This window comes from Sus scrofa, chromosome 9 (genome assembly GCF_054392235.1).
Source record: "Sus scrofa isolate SSC_HxYL_T2T_F1_AM1 chromosome 9, Sscrofa_HxYL_maternal_Yorkshire_Landrace_v2.0, whole genome shotgun sequence".
NCBI lineage: Eukaryota > Metazoa > Chordata > Mammalia > Artiodactyla > Suidae > Sus > Sus scrofa.
Genome location: NC_139391.1, coordinates 41,442,348 through 41,457,746, shown reverse-complemented (window position 1 = coordinate 41,457,746; position 15,399 = coordinate 41,442,348). Strand labels below are relative to the sequence as shown.

Sequence of the window (15,399 nt, the reverse complement as noted above, 5' to 3'; positions counted from 1 at the left end):
AAAGTTGACACACTGATTATGGGAGGAAAATAGGGACCAAAAAGGAAAATAAAGGTTGTGTGAGTGAGGTTCAACAGTAATAATAATTAATCGTAATAACAATAGCAGCTAATATTTACTTAATAGAGTCTGTGATGGATAATAGATAGAAAGCCAGGGGTTTTATATTCAATAGCTCATTTAATTACAGCATCAACTCTACGGAAGTAGGCGCTAATTGTATAGGTGAGGCTGAGAAAGGGAAGAGGCAGAACTAGGATTTCAGGAAGGCCTGACTCTAAAGTCCATATTCTTCACTGGCCCATCTGCAGGACCTGTGAGAGGCATTTAGAAGAGGGGGAACCAGATCAGCCTTTCCCTTCCCTGGGACCTCTTCTGCCTCCTTGACTAAAGAGATATAGCTCCCAGGTGTGCCCAGCCCATCTCAGGCTCAGCTGGGCCACCCTGTGCTTTGATGCAGCATAGTACTGAGAGCTCCTGTAGTCACTGGCCCCAAGGGCAGTGGTGCCCTTTCCCTGGCATTTGGATGACAGGCGCAGCCCAAGGAGGGAGGTGACAAAGATGCCTCCTCCTCATCATCCCCATTCCAGGATGGTGACAGCCCCAGACTGCTGGGAGAGCCAACCCACACAAAGGGGAGATCTAATCCAGAGGACTGAGCAACATTTCAACAAATGCTAATATCAGTTTCTTGAATGCAGCCCTGTCAGCAGGAAGGGGGCACTGTGCTAGCGTGCATGGGGCACACTTTTTGGCACAAGGGACCTGGTTGCTAAGCAACAGTTGTTGGTTTCCCCTCCTCCTCGTAACCTTTTTCTCTGTTTCTAAGCTTCCAGTGAGCTAATGGGAGGGGCTGAGGCTGCCCAGCCCCTGCCTAGCCCTTGGTCCTCTTTCCTGCAACAAGGGGTCTATTCATGGTTTCTGAGCAGAGTTCATTGTCTCTCCGGTGTGTGTGTGTGTGTGTGTGTCTGTGTGTGTGTGTCTGTGTGTGTGTGTGTAGGGCGATAAAGGGAGGAGCCATGTGTAAACTGGGGAGACCTTATACTTCAGCCAAGCTGGTCCGGCTATTTAATCAATGCTGATCCAAGATCAAGGGCAGAGCGCTGCCTAGCAGACCTTGAGGCTATACATCGGTGCCACTGACCCATATGGTAAGGCTACAACTCTGTGCCATCCCTAATCTGGCCTCTCTCTCTTTCAACCCCCACCCCGACCCCACCCTTGGGATTCTAGGCTTTGGGAAAGAGCCTCCTCTGGCAGCTCTGGTGCAGGATCTGGGTCCTAGAGGGGGTCCTTGTGGCCAATCTCCTGGGTTTGTTTTCCCCGGGGGTGGACTCCTACATCCCTCCCTTGTCCCCCACATACCTGGCCAGGTGCTTGGGCTGCAGGCAGCGCTTAGCAAATCATTATTACGTGGACGACTCCTCCTCAAAAGGAGGAGGACCAAGGAGTCCTGTATCATGAAAGACCATTTTCCCAGGCTGCCACACATGAGCTTGGACTGGCGAGTGTTGAAGTCGGGCAGGACCTGGGGTGAGGCCAGATTGTTCACAGGCTGAACTTCAAGCCAGGCTCCCTTGATACCGAGACCAGAAGAAGAGCTGAGCGGTCCCGGAGTTATCTCTGCATCAAGCTGTGCTGACCGGGAAGGGAGATGATAGCAACATTAACTTTAAGGGCTCTCTCTACCCTGCTGGACCAGAAATTCACTGAAGAAAGGAGCCATAGTGTGTACATATTTCTTAGTAATATTCTTATACTTGCTAATCGTGTTGTGCTTTATAAAGCCCTTTTAATCGCATAAACTTATTTAGTTTCTTCCTCCCTCCCTCCCTTCTTCCCTTCCTTCCTTTTATTCAATATGCATGAACTGAATTCCCACTTTTTGCTAGGCCTTGAGCTAGATCCTGTGATGCCTAGACCAGAGAGGAGGGAGCGAGAGAGAAATAAATGAGCATAATATAGGGTTACACTCTGTGCCATATGGGTTGAAGAAAGCTCCCTGGAAAAATGACATTTCAGCTGAGTCTTGAAGGGTCACAGGAGTCAGTGTGTGGGGAAGGGGACAGCAGGTGCCACGTCTCCCATGGTGTGAGAGGGTGTGAAGATACCAAGCAAGGATGGGCACGTGTGTTGGTATCACCCTGGGCTCTGCTGCGGAGGAGTTCGTGCTGGCAGGTGAGGATGGAGAGGAGAGGAGGGGTGAGAGCACAGAGGATGCTCTGAGCCCTGCCATGGAGTTTTGGGTTTATCCTGGAGGCTGCAAAGCTCATTGGATACTTGAGAGATGGGGTTAACTTGCTCCTGTTCGTATGTCAGAAAGATTGCTCTGGCTCAGAGAAGGAATGGACAAGAGGCCAGAGGGGAGACCACTCATCGGGAAGAAGGGTTTATCGCTCGTATTTCATAAGTGATAAAGTTGAAGTTTGGAGGGCTGACGAGTTGTCAAGTTCACGAAGTAGGCTGTAGACCTATCTTTGAACTGCTGGTCTAGTGTTTTTGCCAAGATCTTATTTCCCATTACTCCCCCTCATGGCACATGAACTTTAGGGAAATGTCTGACCCACCCACTCTATGCCTGCTTATCCCCATGCCTTTGCCTCCTCCCTACCTTTTTCCTGGGACCCCCAATGTCCACACCTATCAGGTCAAACCCGATTCACCTGTGAGGTCGCCTTTCTGGATCTCCCCAACAAGAAGTAAGCTCTCCTAGTCCAGTGGCAGCTAAACTGAACTGTCACTGAGCATGTACTGCTTTGTTTACATGCCCTTATCTTCAGGACTCACACACAGATTCTTTGAGGCAGTGGAGGTGGGGTCAAAGTTCATTTATCTTGCGCTCCTTACAGTATCTTCCATCATGGCCTAGCCACTTGGGCTAAAGACTGTTTACTGGGTGAATGAATGGATGGTTTCTTGGGGAGGGGCATTTCTTCCTCTGAGACAGGAGGGAATGAGGAAGGGCGGGATCTTAGGATCCGAGGCGGGATAGTGAAGGTTACAGCGATGCCCTCCAGGCTGGTGGGAGGCAAGGGGAGGGGGCAGGGAAGTGTGTGGGCTTTGGAGTCCGCAGGTCTGGGTTCACGTCCTGTTCTAACACTTACTGGCTGTGTCAGAGTAAGGTGGGTAGGGGTAGGGGCTCCTGGAGAGTGGGGACCCCTGAGGGGCGTCGACAGGAACACACATGGAGTCCCCAAGAGGAAAAAAGGCTTTCAAGTGGCAATGAGGGTGCACCACAGGGACTCGTGGTGGATGGTGATTTCTCTCCGTGGTGAGTGACTGACAGCTCTTTCCCCAGAGCCTGATGCTGGATGGCCCAGCCCCTGTGGAGGCTCAGTATGCAGAGGAGGGTCCAGGATCTGGGATCTTCAGAGAAGAGCCAGAAGACCCCCTACAGAGCCCGGAGGCCCAGCAGCAACCCAGTAGGCCAGACTGGGCCATAGGGGAACGACTGGGTGCGGGCAGTGAAGGGACACTCTTCCTATATCCCCAGATTCCTTCTCCCCAGATCTTCCTGGTCAGCCTTAAATGACTGAGGGGGAGAGGCTGTCTCACTCTCTATCCCCGACCTGCTTTTGCTCTGTTTCCCACATGGGGGCTTGAGTGGGTGCTGAGGGATCCAGTGATCAGAGCTGTGCCCCCCACGCATCCCAGGACAAAGGGGCAGGGGAAGGGGGGCAGGTGCAGCCCCTCAGGGGCTGCCTGGCCCCAGGGGTGCCTCGGGGTGGAGTGAGGCTGGCAGGTAGGGGCAGGGCCCCCAGACTCCTCTGCCCTCCCCAACAGTCTCCTCGGCAGGGCGCTGCTGCACCGGGTGGCATGGCTGGGCGGTGCTGGGAGCCCTAGGGCTGCTGGCTGGTGTGAGCATCGGCTCCTGGCTTCTAGGTCAGTGCTGGGACCCTCAGTGGATGGGGGAGGGGCAAAGGACAGGATCTGGGGATGCGGGGAGAGACTGGCAGGTGTTAAAGGCAGGTAGAACGAGCATCTTCTGCATCTACTCTAAGCAGATAGCAAATGGAGGTGGGCCGGGGGTACCGGAGGCAGGGCTTGGGCTCTACATCAAGAAGACTGTTTTGGGGGTTTCTGTTTGGGCTCAGTGGGTTTAGTACCTGATCAGTGTCCATGAAGATGCAGGTTTGATCCTTGGTCTTGCTGAGTGGGTTTAGGATCCGGTGTTGCCATGAGCTGTGGCATAAGTTGCAGATGTGGCTTGGATCTGGTGTGGCTGTGGCTGTGGTATAAGCCGGCAGTTGCAGCTCTGATTCAGTGTGGCCCTAAAAAGCAAAAAAAAAAAAAAAAAAAAAAAAAAAAGTTTTAGTCCTGCCATGAGAAATGTACTCAAATGGATGGCCCAGGGCCCTCGTCAAACTTTTCGCAGATATTGTTCCCAGGCAGCAGGGGAGACAGACACAGAGACGGAGAGAGTGTGATCCATGCTTCTGTGTGCTGGGGGGACCCGCCCAAGGCAGGGTGGTGCTGAGGAGTCCCCAGGAGGCAGCCTCTGCCCCTTTCTGCCGCAGCTCTCTTGTTCTGCTCCTTGATCCTCCGACAGGAATCGCTTCCTTCCTCAGCCTCTTCTCTGAGACCCTCTCCTGTCTTTGTCCTCTGCAGTGCTGTATCTGTGGCCAGCTGCCTCTCAGCCTGTCCCCGGGACCCTAGAGGATGAGGAGATGACTTGGAACTGCTCAGAGGCCAGTGATGAGGAAGCCCTGCATCCCTCGCTTCCCAGAACAGGTAGGTGACACCCCCAAGGAAGCAAGACTTCCACCCTGGCCAGGGCCCTGCAGAGCTGTGGGACTGTCTCTTCTTCCTGGGGGCGAGGGGACCAGCACGACGGGCCAGGCGTTCGCTGTCATCCACTGTCTCCTGCGGTGTGAGGGGGGGCTGCCGTCCAGCTTTGAAGAGCTGACCTCTGAGTTAGGGCTTTCAGCACTCTGGGGACTGTCTTGATCTCTAGCTGCGGGTGGCGGAGAGCCCAGGCTGGCAGGAGTGATGGCGACTTGCCATGTGGGGCAATGAGCCTGCAGGGTGGCGGGAGGGGGCAGGTGTGTCTGGGAGCTGGTGTGTGATCCGCAGGGGTCTTGGCCCAGCGGCAAAGAGCACATCGAGGGCTGGGGACCTCACACCACACCATCTCCCCCTCCCCGACCCCAATCTCAGCCCCTCTGCTCCAGGTAAGTGTAGGGGGTCAGAAGACACGGTGCTGCCAAAGCTGGGGTTAGAATCCATTGCAGAGGTTAGTTAGGTGCAGCTTGGAGCCTGCCTTTCTAGCTGTGTGTGCCTTCGGGGACGTTGCTTTTTTGAGCTTCTGTTTCCTTCTCTGTGAAATGGAGCTAAAAGTATTTACTGCACCAAGCTGTAAGCATAGTAAGAGCTTAATATTCAAGAGCTTAGCACAGGGTTTGGAAAAAGCAGATGTGCAATAAATGGGGACCATCATTAGTATTGTCACAAGACTAGAAATCCGAAGACCAGGATCTAGCACTTGCAGATCCTGTGACCTTGGACAGGTAACCTCACCTCTGTGCCTTACTGCCCTCTGCAGTGTGGGGAGGACTGGAATGCTCCCCCCACAGGGCTGCCTGACACTTCGTGATGGAGCACGTTTAAAAGCACTTGGTTAAAACCCAAAACTAGGAGTGTGGTGCAATGGGATTGGCAGCGTCTCTGGAGCACTAGGACGCAGGTTCGGCCCCCAGCCTGGCACAGTGCTGTTGTAGATGGGGCTTGAATCTAATACCTGGCTGGGGAATTCCATAGACCCCTGAGACAGCCAAAAAAAAAAGGTCCCCCCCGCCAAAGCTCAAAAGGAACACAAAGAGCGGTTATTTTCTTTTTGGAAGAGGCTGGGCAAAAGGGAACCTGACGTCCAGCGACTCAGATGCTAGTATGAAGGCCTCTTCAGGTTGGGCTTGCCCTGCCCGCACTGCCCCTCCATCCCACAGCAGGCGGGGAGTGTGGCTTTCATGCCTCGGTTTCAGTATCTTTCAGGATAAACCCAGAGGAATTCTTACTGGAAGTACAGGTGAGGGCCCGGCCAGACTGGCTCCTGGTCTGTCACGAAGGCTGGAGCGCTGCCCTGGGGGTGCGGATCTGCCGGAGCCTGGGGCATCTCAGGTAACTGGGGCCAGACCTGGGCCTGGGGAGGGCTGGTGGGCAGGAGGAGGGGCGCTGGTGACCTCGATCTGCTTGTCACCATCAAAGTACTCAGGAAATGGCAAGAGGTCATTGTGGTCATCTCCTGGCCTCTGGGCACGATGCTGCCCCAGCCTGTTTCTCTTTGAGCATCCCTGCTTTTTAATAAATATAAATCCCTGAAGAGGTCATGGTCAAAGCCTTGTTTGGTCGCTATGCCTGTATCTCTGACATGCTGGTTTGATTGACCCCATCTCTTGCGCTGCAGTTTAAAGCCAATTTCTTCCTGTTCTGTTCCCTTCTCCTGCCAAGACTCACTCACCATAAGGCAGTGAACTTGTCTGACATCAGGCTCAACGGCTCCAGGGAGTTTGCTCAGCTCTCTCCTAGATTGGAAGGCCTCTTGGAGGAGGTGTGGCAGCCCAGGTAGGGCTTCTCAGGAGGCTGAGGGATGTCCCTCACTTCCTGCTGAACAACCCAGCAAAAATCTTCCTATCAGGGCAGCCTGGTGGCAAGGACACTGAAGGTATGAGACAGGATGACAATGAGAAGCATTTCCCACCAGGATCTATTAACTCGGCTCACAGGAGCCCTGCCCACCAAGGTTTAAAACAATTTATTTTTTATTTATTATTATTTTTTTAATAATGATTTTAATTTTTTCCACTATAGCTGGTTTACAGTGTTCAATATTCTACTGCATGGTGAGGTGACCCTGTCACACACACATGTATACATTATTTTTTCTCACATTATCATGTTCCATCACAAGTGACCAGACATAGTTCCCAGTGCTACACAGCAGGATCCCATTGCTTATCCATTCCAAAGGCAATAGTTTGCATCTATTAACCCTAAATTCCCAGTCCCTCCCCGTCCCTCCCCCTCCCTCTTGGCAACCACAAGTTTGCTCTCCATGGACATGATTCTCTTTCTACCAAGGTTTCACATATGTCATCTTGTTTGCCGCCTGTAAGAATGGCAGGATTGGAGTTCCCACTGTGGCACAACAGGAACGGTGTGTCTTGGGAGTGCTGGGATGCAGGTTCCATCCCTGGCCTGGCACAGTGGCTTAAAGATCTGGCATTGCTAAAACTGCAGTGTAGGTCACAACGATGGCTCAGATCTGATCCCTGGCCTGGGAACCTTATATGCCACAGGGCAGCCAAAAAAAGAAAAAAAGGGAGCTCCTGTGGTGGCTCAGTAGGTTACAAACCTGACTAATATCCATGAGGATGCAGGTTCGATTCCTGGCCTTTGCTCCGTGAGTTAAGGATCTGGTGTTGCCGTGAGTTGCTGTGTAGGTCACAGACATGGCTTGGATTTGGCATTTCTCACCACTGGCACATTTCATTTGGATAATTCTGGTATCTCAGGAGAGAGGTGGTTGACTACATGGAACTTGGGAGACCTTCCAGAAAAGAGAGGGCTCTGTGATGGATCCTCCTCCCAGTCCTGGGGTGGGTGCAAGCTGAGCAGGCACCCTGCCAGGGCATCCTCCCATCACTGCTCTGAAGCCTTCTCACCCCCACACCACTGTTCTGTCCACACCTCAGTTCCCTCCAGTCCAGCTTCTGTCCCTGAGGGTCCATCAGGGGAATGTGGTACCCGGTCTCAGACACCTGGATGAGCAAAGGGAGGTCAGGGTGGGATGGGCTCAGCCAGGAGAGCCAGAGGGCTGTGGGTTTGGGCAACTAGGAGAAACTTAGGCTCCAGACACTGGGCTGCTGGGAGCTGGAGATGAGTGAAGAAAGAGCAGAGGACTTAGGTCCAAAAGGAGCTGAGGTTGTTAGAAAGAAGAGGGGAGCGAGGAGAGCAGGCATTTGAGTACGAAGGGCCTTGTGAGGGGCTGGGGGTAGAGCAGAGTCGGCTGAGGCAGGGACATGGGACAAGAAACCTGGTCCTCTCACCCCCCCCACCCTCCACCCCCGGGCTTCTCCACTCCTCTGAGCACACATTTACTCGGGGGAGGGGGGGGGACTTAGTGGGAATAGCTGAATTTTCACACTTATGAATGTTTATTTGTAACTTTGGGCCCTGCCCAAACTGACCCTGAAGGAGCGTGAAGCCTGGTGAGCCAGTGCCTACTGTTGGGGAGACCTGCCACAGGGAGGGACCTGGTGCTGGGTGGGGCAGGAGGCAGATGCCTGTGGCTCCAGGCTCTTGGCTGGGTGTGCAGCAGGGGGTGGGCCAGCTTCTTGCTAGAGCTACCTCTGCTTTGCAGGGACAGTTGTACTTCTGGGCAAATCGTGTCCCTCCAATGCTCTGGTGAGTCCTGACTGGGGTCCGGGATGGTGGCAGTAGAAGGAGGGCGTCTGCCCTGTGCCCCAAGGGTGGGAATGCCCACTGGGAGGTTCAGCTGGGCCTGGGGTGGGGTTCCTGGCCCACTTGCCTGCTAGACCCCTTCCTGCAGACACAATTCTGCCCTCGGCAGAGCCCTGTCTATGCCTCTGTCACATCCCCCACCAGCCACTGGGCTGGGCGTGTGACCTTGCTACACCCCCTCCCTGGCCTGTGACACTCCCCCTTCTTTTGGAACGCCCCAAAGGTGGACCAGCAGCTTCTGGAGACTAGGGAGGGTGGGGAACCAGGGGCCAGATGGGAGACAGTCTGTGGAGTTCCTTTAACTCGTCTTCCGAGTCATCTAACCCTCTCTTCCTCTGTCCTTCCATGCGTCGGTGCACGCACCAGCCTTTGATGCCTCCCAAGGGCCAGGCATTTTCTTAGGTCCTGGGGCCCCCCCAGAGAATGCAGGCACAGTCCCTGCTCTCAGCGAGCTCACCACCTGATGGGCCAGGTGATGGTAACCAGCAGTTCTACCTTCCCGCCGGCCGCTTTCTCAACAGCTGGCACACGCTGACACCCCTCTTTCTCTCCCTCTTGCCGGTGCTTGTTTGCTTGCAGAGTGTGGGGCCAGGCCCCTGGCTTCCAGGATAGTCGGCGGGCAGGCGGTAGCTCCCGGGCGCTGGCCCTGGCAGGCCAGTGTGGCCCTGGGCTCCCGGCACACGTGTGGAGGCTCCGTGCTGGCCCCGAGCTGGGTGGTGACGGCGGCACACTGCACGCACAGGCAAGTGTGGGGCTGCACCGGGGCAGAGTGCCTCCAGGGCCTTCTCTGCTTGGCCGCCAGGATGTCCTGTGTTAAGTGTCCTTGTCCAGCTGCCTGCCTCCCCCATGCACTGCGGGCAGGCACGGGTGTCTTTGTGAGCTTCTCCCTGTTACGTGCCAAGAACTGCTCTGCCCAAGAGCAGTAATAATACGAGTGTTGGCTCTTTAGATCTGTCCGGTTTTATTTTAAAATGCTTTCACGCACACAGCACTCCGTGCTTCTCAATTAATCTGTAATGAAATTCTTTTCCTTGTAATTATTTGTTTAATGTCTTTCTTCCTCTTAGACCGGAAGCTCTAGGGGAGCAGGGAAGAGGCTTGTTTAGTACTGAACCCCTTTGTTGATTTTCCCCTGCCTCGTCCCCAGGGCCTAGAACAGTTCTAGAGTATAGTAGGTGCTTAATAAATACTTATTGCAAGGAATGAATGTGCTGTTCAGCCTTTTTCTTTGGTGGGGGGCAGGGCGGTAGTGTGACCCCCTCCGACACTGAGGACACCGAGGCTGGGAGAGCTGAAGCGCCTCCCCCACGATGACACCAGGAAGTGGGGAGATGACACTGATGGGAACTGTGCTGACTCAGCTTAGAGTCACATCTCACAAGGCCTTTCCGTGTTTACTGTAACACCTGAAGGGGGCTACACAGGGGAGAGGGCTGGTTGTTGCACATGACCCATGGTGTCTCCTTTCTCTATCCATCAGTGCCTGAGCATTTATTAAGCACCTATTGCATGTCCAGTGTCTTGCCAGTTGCTGGGGGGATTCTAAGAGCCCTGGGTTCTGGGAGCTTGCAGTCTGGTAATGGCCTCTCCTCTTGCTGTCACTAATAACCTGGCTGGTGGCAGCTTCCTCCACCCCCCAACTCACTTTTGTCACCTTATTCACTCTCTTTGGCCCCCGGGCTCAGCACGGCTCCTGTGTGCAGTTTCAGGCTGTCCCGTCTGTCCAGCTGGCGGGTCCACGTGGGGCTGGTCAGCCACAGCACAGTCAGGCCACACCAGGGGGCCGTGGTGGAGCGGATCATTGCCCACCCTCTCTACAGCGCCCAGAATCACGACTACGACCTCGCCCTCCTGCAGCTCCGGACCCCGCTTCACTTCTCAGGTGAGGCTGTGGTGGGAGAGCTGGCACCGGGAGGGGGAGAGCCAGGCTGGTTGCTAAGAGTCCCTCGTGTTGTGAACCTTACGACATTCACGGCACGTGGTAACTGTCGTGGATTCTGGAGGTTGCACTGACTCTCCCATGGGCTCTTTTGGGGACAAAGGTTCTGGCCCTGTTTCACAGCTGGGCTGCAGGCAGGATTTGCCTCAAGGTCCCAGGAAGAGCTTCACGGGGGCTCCATCTGCCAACCGGCTGTTCCACCCCGTCCCCAGACGGGTGCCAGGTCCCAGCTGGGTTATAGTTGCTAATAGTAACCATATAGTTAAGAGAATAACAGTTCATAACTAGCACCATGTTATGGTTAGTAAGAGTTACTTGACCCAGGATTCTTTCACCCAATCTTCATCACATCCTGACAAGCCAGGTGGACACAGATAAAACCCTGATATTCAGGGAGGGAAGTGACTCTTCAAGTTCACGAGGCAAACAGTTCCCGGGCCAGGGCATCTCCTGCACAGCACCTGCCCTCCCTCAAAGGGCAGCTCTGCCACATGCACGTGCCAGGCGCACTCACCTACAGACACACACGCACACATGAGCATGCCCTCACACAACCCACGCTCGTGCAAGGCTCACGTAAGTATGCCTACACCCCCACCCTCAACCACATCCACACCCCCCCACACATACACACACGCTGAGCACTCCTCCATCCTGTTGTTACTTGGAGCCTTGGATTTTGCAAACACCGTTGTTGCTATATGCTGTTCACAAATTCTATCATATGTGGGTGCTCTCTGCACTGTTGATCCACAGTTAATACTTCTGAATTCACTTAAATATATTTAAAGGGAAACTTTAGGTTACTACCTAACTGGAGAATGCATATAATTTATAGTAAATAGATAATAACCACAAAAACACAGAGTGAGAGTAAACCAGTGCTCAGGTCCTAGTGAGGTGCTGTGTTCTGCAGAGCTGCTGCGCCCGGCCGCTCTCTCTGTGCTAGAAGCAGGTACGGGTGCAGGGAGAAAGGCACAGAGTGGCATCAGACTGACTCTTTCTCCTTGATGCAGGAGAGAGGCTAAAAGAGAACCCAAGAGGAAATACTTTCTCCCAGCAAAGGGGTGTTTATCTAATGGCAGGTCTATGCACTACCTAAAATTAGGCTTGGGCTCCTCTCACCGGATGGGTCCCACGCTTTTGGAAACGATGCCCTAACGAGGGTCCAAACCCCCTGGGAAAATCCAAAATGGTCCTCATTGGAGAGGTTAGGTACAAACACCTAGACGTTTCTATCCCCCCTCTGTCCCTGGTGGGGGCTGCACTGTAAGTACCCACCCAGCCTAGGGCACAAGCGCACTGCAGTTTCCACCCTTGTCTCCTGTGTGAATGGTGACTCCCCAGGTGGTACAGGGCCCGACCCCCACAGCTGTACAGGAGGCCGGACTTGGGGGCAGGGAGCCCGAGCCTGAGTGGGGTCCAGGACCACTGCCTCTCCACAGACACCGTGGGAGCCGTGTGCCTGCCAACCGAAGAGCAGGCTTTTCCGAGGGGCTCGCAGTGCTGGGTGTCTGGCTGGGGCCACACTGACCCCAGCCACAGTGAGTCCGCCCCCCGGGGCCCTGGCTGCAAAGGGGTGTGGGGATGGGGGAGGGGTCCTTCCCCAAAGTGGGGTACCTCCGCCACCACCTCCTCCTCCCCGGCCACAGGGCACCGCCAGTCCCCTTCTCCCCTGGTATCCCCCTTGGCCAGACCCAGGGCCCCAGCCTCCCCGGCTTGGGTCTTTCTGAGAAAAAAGCCCAGTGTTTCCCTTCAACCCAGGCCCTTTCTTTCCCTTCCCCTGGTCCCAGGAGTGCCAGGGCCTCAGCATCGGGGTGTATGTGTGAGGTCTACCCCACTTACCTCCCAGTCCCGGAGTCTGTCAGACTCCTACCTCCTTGCCCAAAGTCCGAGACTCCCATCCTGGGCTCTCGTCCTTGGGTCTTCGTGGTTCCGTCCGGGGCCTCGAACCCTTCTTGCTGCTCTGCCTTCCGGGGCCTCGCTCTGTGTCCCCCCATTGCTGCGTCTGCCTCCCCAGCCCACAGTTCGGACACGCTCCAGGACACGGTGGTGCCCCTGCTCAGCACCCAGCTCTGCAACAGCTCTTGCGTGTACAGCGGGGCCCTGACGCCCCGCATGCTGTGTGCCGGCTACCTGGATGGGAGGGCCGATGCCTGCCAGGTGCGTGGGTGGGCAGGGCCTGCGGGGAGCAGGGGGCCCAGGGAGTGGGCAGCGCGCTGAGGACTGAGGAGGGGCGAGGCAAGCCAGGACACATCCTGGAAGCAGGACGGCCCGGGATGGAGGGTGCTCTCTCGCCCCGGGAGGTCTGGCGCCTCTGCACCAGGAAGGACTAACTGCCTGTTTTCCTTGTGGTCTGGATGGCTCAGGGGGATAGCGGGGGCCCCTTGGTGTGCCTGGACGGGGACACCTGGCGCCTGGTGGGCGTGGTCAGCTGGGGCCACGGCTGTGCGGAGCCCAACCACCCGGGCGTCTACAGCAAGGTTGCTGAATTCCTGGACTGGATCCAGGACACGGCGCAGGTGAGTGGAGGGCGAATGGGCAGACGGTTTGTAAAGGACCCAACCCTCAGAAACCGGGACCCCCTTAGGGCTGGGCTCGGCTGGGGCTGGAGAATATTCCCAAAGTGGAGGGTGGAGAAATGCTTATAACGTTAAATCCATTCCACCAATTTAAGCATTTGCTAGGGAAGCGTGGGCCTGAATTTGTAGTTCAGATTTGTCATTTCCTGTGTGACCCTCTGGCAAATTCCCAACCTTGGTAAACCTCAGTTTCCTAGTTACCATCCTTGCTACCTTATATGTGTTGATAACATGCAGTAAGTCCTGCCCAGTGGTAGGCTTAGAGTGAGTCAAAACCCTGGTTTTATTATTATTATTAGCCTTTCTGTCTTTTCTAGCGCTGCGCCCGCAGCATGTGGAGATTCCCAGGCTAGGGGTCTAATCCAAGCTGTAGCCACTGGCCTACACCACAGCCGAGCGTGTCTGCAATCTACACCACAGCTCACCGCAACGCCGGATCCCCAACCCACTGAGTGAGGTCAGGGATCGAACCTGCAACCTCATGGCTCCTAGTCAGATTTGTTAACCACTGAGCCATGATGGGAGCTCCTTTTTTTTTTTTTTGGCCTGGTTTTATTTTGAACTTATTTATGACTATTGCTCACGCCTGGTGGTGCTGTGCCCTGCCTGCAGTAGGGAGAGAGCTTAGCATTTAGCAGTAATGGGTTCAGCAACGAATTCCTTCTGTGTGATTTTGGGCAAGCCCCTCCACGTCATCCACTCGGTGGGAAAGCCAAGTAAGAGACTAAGTGTAAAAACATGTGATTTGTATAAAGAACTTTACAAATGCAGGGTGTGAGGAATGGGAAGAACCTTTCTGCAAGGCTGGGCTCAGGGTAGGTGGAAGATAATAAACTTTAAAGTTTACAGAAGACATTTATCTTCTTGTTCAAACCTTGCAAACAACCTAGAGGAGCAGATATTTTAGCCCCATTTGACAGAAGTGAACATGAAGGTTCTAAGTGGCTGAGTGATTTAGTAAAATGCGGGTTACTCATCTAATGGTGGGTGAAGGCACACTGTGGACCAGCTCCTTTCTCTTTCCACCCAGAACTCCCTCCACTAGTCCCGTTGTTCTCTCCAGCTCACTGCGTACAAGCCTCATGTTTCCTGGGGTCTCTGGCAGGTCCACTAGATGGAGGAGAAGCAGCAGCCCTGGATGCAGAAGGCATGGATCTCTTATCACTGCACAAGGGACAGTCACCACCCATGGGCCAGCTTCCGGGTCACAGGGCCTCCCCCTTGGGCCCTGAGTTGCATCCCTTCATCTCACCAGAGAGCCTCAATGACAGGAGAGACGCCAGGGCTGGGTTGGGAAGGTGGAGGAACAGAGAGATGGCAGGAAGCATCTGGAAAGGAAGAAGCTGCTGGCAGCAGCTGGGAGCCTGCCCTTCAGCACCGCCGCCCCCCCCCCCCCCCGCCCCAGCCCTAGTCCACATCTTTTGGGTGGATGCTTAGGGATGCCCTGGGCCTGCCTTCCCCCTGTGCTCTCAGGAGGGGGGTGTGCCTTCCTAGAGATCCAGGCTGGGAAGTTCCTGGGCAGAGAGGGTCAAGGCTGGCCCAGCCCAGGTTAAAGCCATGGAATCCTCTCTCAGTCTCATCTGCTTTCTGCTCTCAACTGGCTTCGGTTGGACCTGCTAAGAACACATTGTAAGATCACACTGGTTGGTGTTGGAATCGGGTATAGGTTTTAAAATGACACTTCTGTGAACTGGTCCAAGACGTTCGTTATTAAAACAAAGCGATGGGGAGTTCCCGTCGTGGCGCAGTGGTTAACGAATCCGACTAGGAACCATGAGGTTGCGGGTTCGGTCCCTGCCCTTGCTCAGTGGGTTAATGATCCGGCGTTGCCGTGAGCTGTGGTGTAGGTTGCAGACGCGGCTCGGATCCCGCGTTGCTGTGTCTCTGGCATAGGCCAGTGGCTGCAGCTCCGATTCGACCCCTAGCCCGGGAACCTCCATATGCCGTGGGAGCGGCCCAAAGAAATAGCAAAAAAAAGACAAAAAAAAACCCAAAAAAACCCAAAGAGATGTATGGTCTTGGTCCCGGCCTCCCCCCAGCCCATCCTCTTTTCTCTCTTTCTCACACACACGTTAAGGGGAGGAGGATCACAGGTTTCTCCCTTACATGCTTCTTAAAGCTCTGGAACTGGCTCCCGCTTATCTCTCTAGAACTCCGCCATGTACTTCTTTGTATGATTCTTTACACTTGTTAACTCTCCATGTCGCAATTGGTGACAGAAAGCCCCACCCGTCCAGGTGCTCTGATTCTGCAAGATCGAGCACCCCTGAGTCGGCGTTGTCTCCAGGCAGGTCTGGCTTCGGCACCAGACCCATCTCTCCTCACCTCTTGTTTCAGGATTGGGGCCGTCTGGACTCTGGGAGATATCTTTCTGAGTTTCTGCCCAGTTAGCATTTTCCTGGTTAAGCTTCTCCCCACTCT

At 54.6% G+C, this 15,399-nt stretch overlaps 1 protein-coding gene across 24 annotated transcripts; it reads left to right on the top strand.

Annotated features, from left to right (window-relative positions):
- Nucleotides 1-1,030: 1,030 nt before the first annotated feature.
- Nucleotides 1,031-14,668, top strand: TMPRSS5 (transmembrane serine protease 5). 24 transcript variants are annotated; one of them, XR_014815293.1, is made up of 13 exons: nucleotides 1,031-1,151; nucleotides 1,481-1,727; nucleotides 3,299-3,422; nucleotides 3,796-3,882; nucleotides 4,609-4,731; nucleotides 5,979-6,114; nucleotides 6,445-6,558; nucleotides 8,357-8,400; nucleotides 9,037-9,199; nucleotides 10,161-10,339; nucleotides 11,842-12,559; nucleotides 12,766-12,918; nucleotides 14,084-14,668. XR_014815293.1 is itself a non-coding variant. In XM_084976067.1 (13 exons), the coding sequence occupies exons 1-13, from the start codon at nucleotides 1,149-1,151 to the stop codon at nucleotides 14,090-14,092; spliced, it is 1,377 nt and encodes a 458-aa protein (XP_084832193.1). In that variant the 5' UTR covers nucleotides 1,031-1,148; the 3' UTR covers nucleotides 14,093-14,668. The 24 variants fall into 24 exon arrangements, 9 of the variants coding, with proteins under 9 accessions (XP_084832193.1, XP_084832192.1, XP_084832190.1 ...); XR_014815288.1 differs by having other exon boundaries at nucleotides 3,299-3,455; nucleotides 14,009-14,668; XM_084976067.1 differs by lacking the exon at nucleotides 1,481-1,727 and having other exon boundaries at nucleotides 11,842-11,940; nucleotides 12,417-12,559.
- Nucleotides 14,669-15,399: the final 731 nt, after the last annotated feature.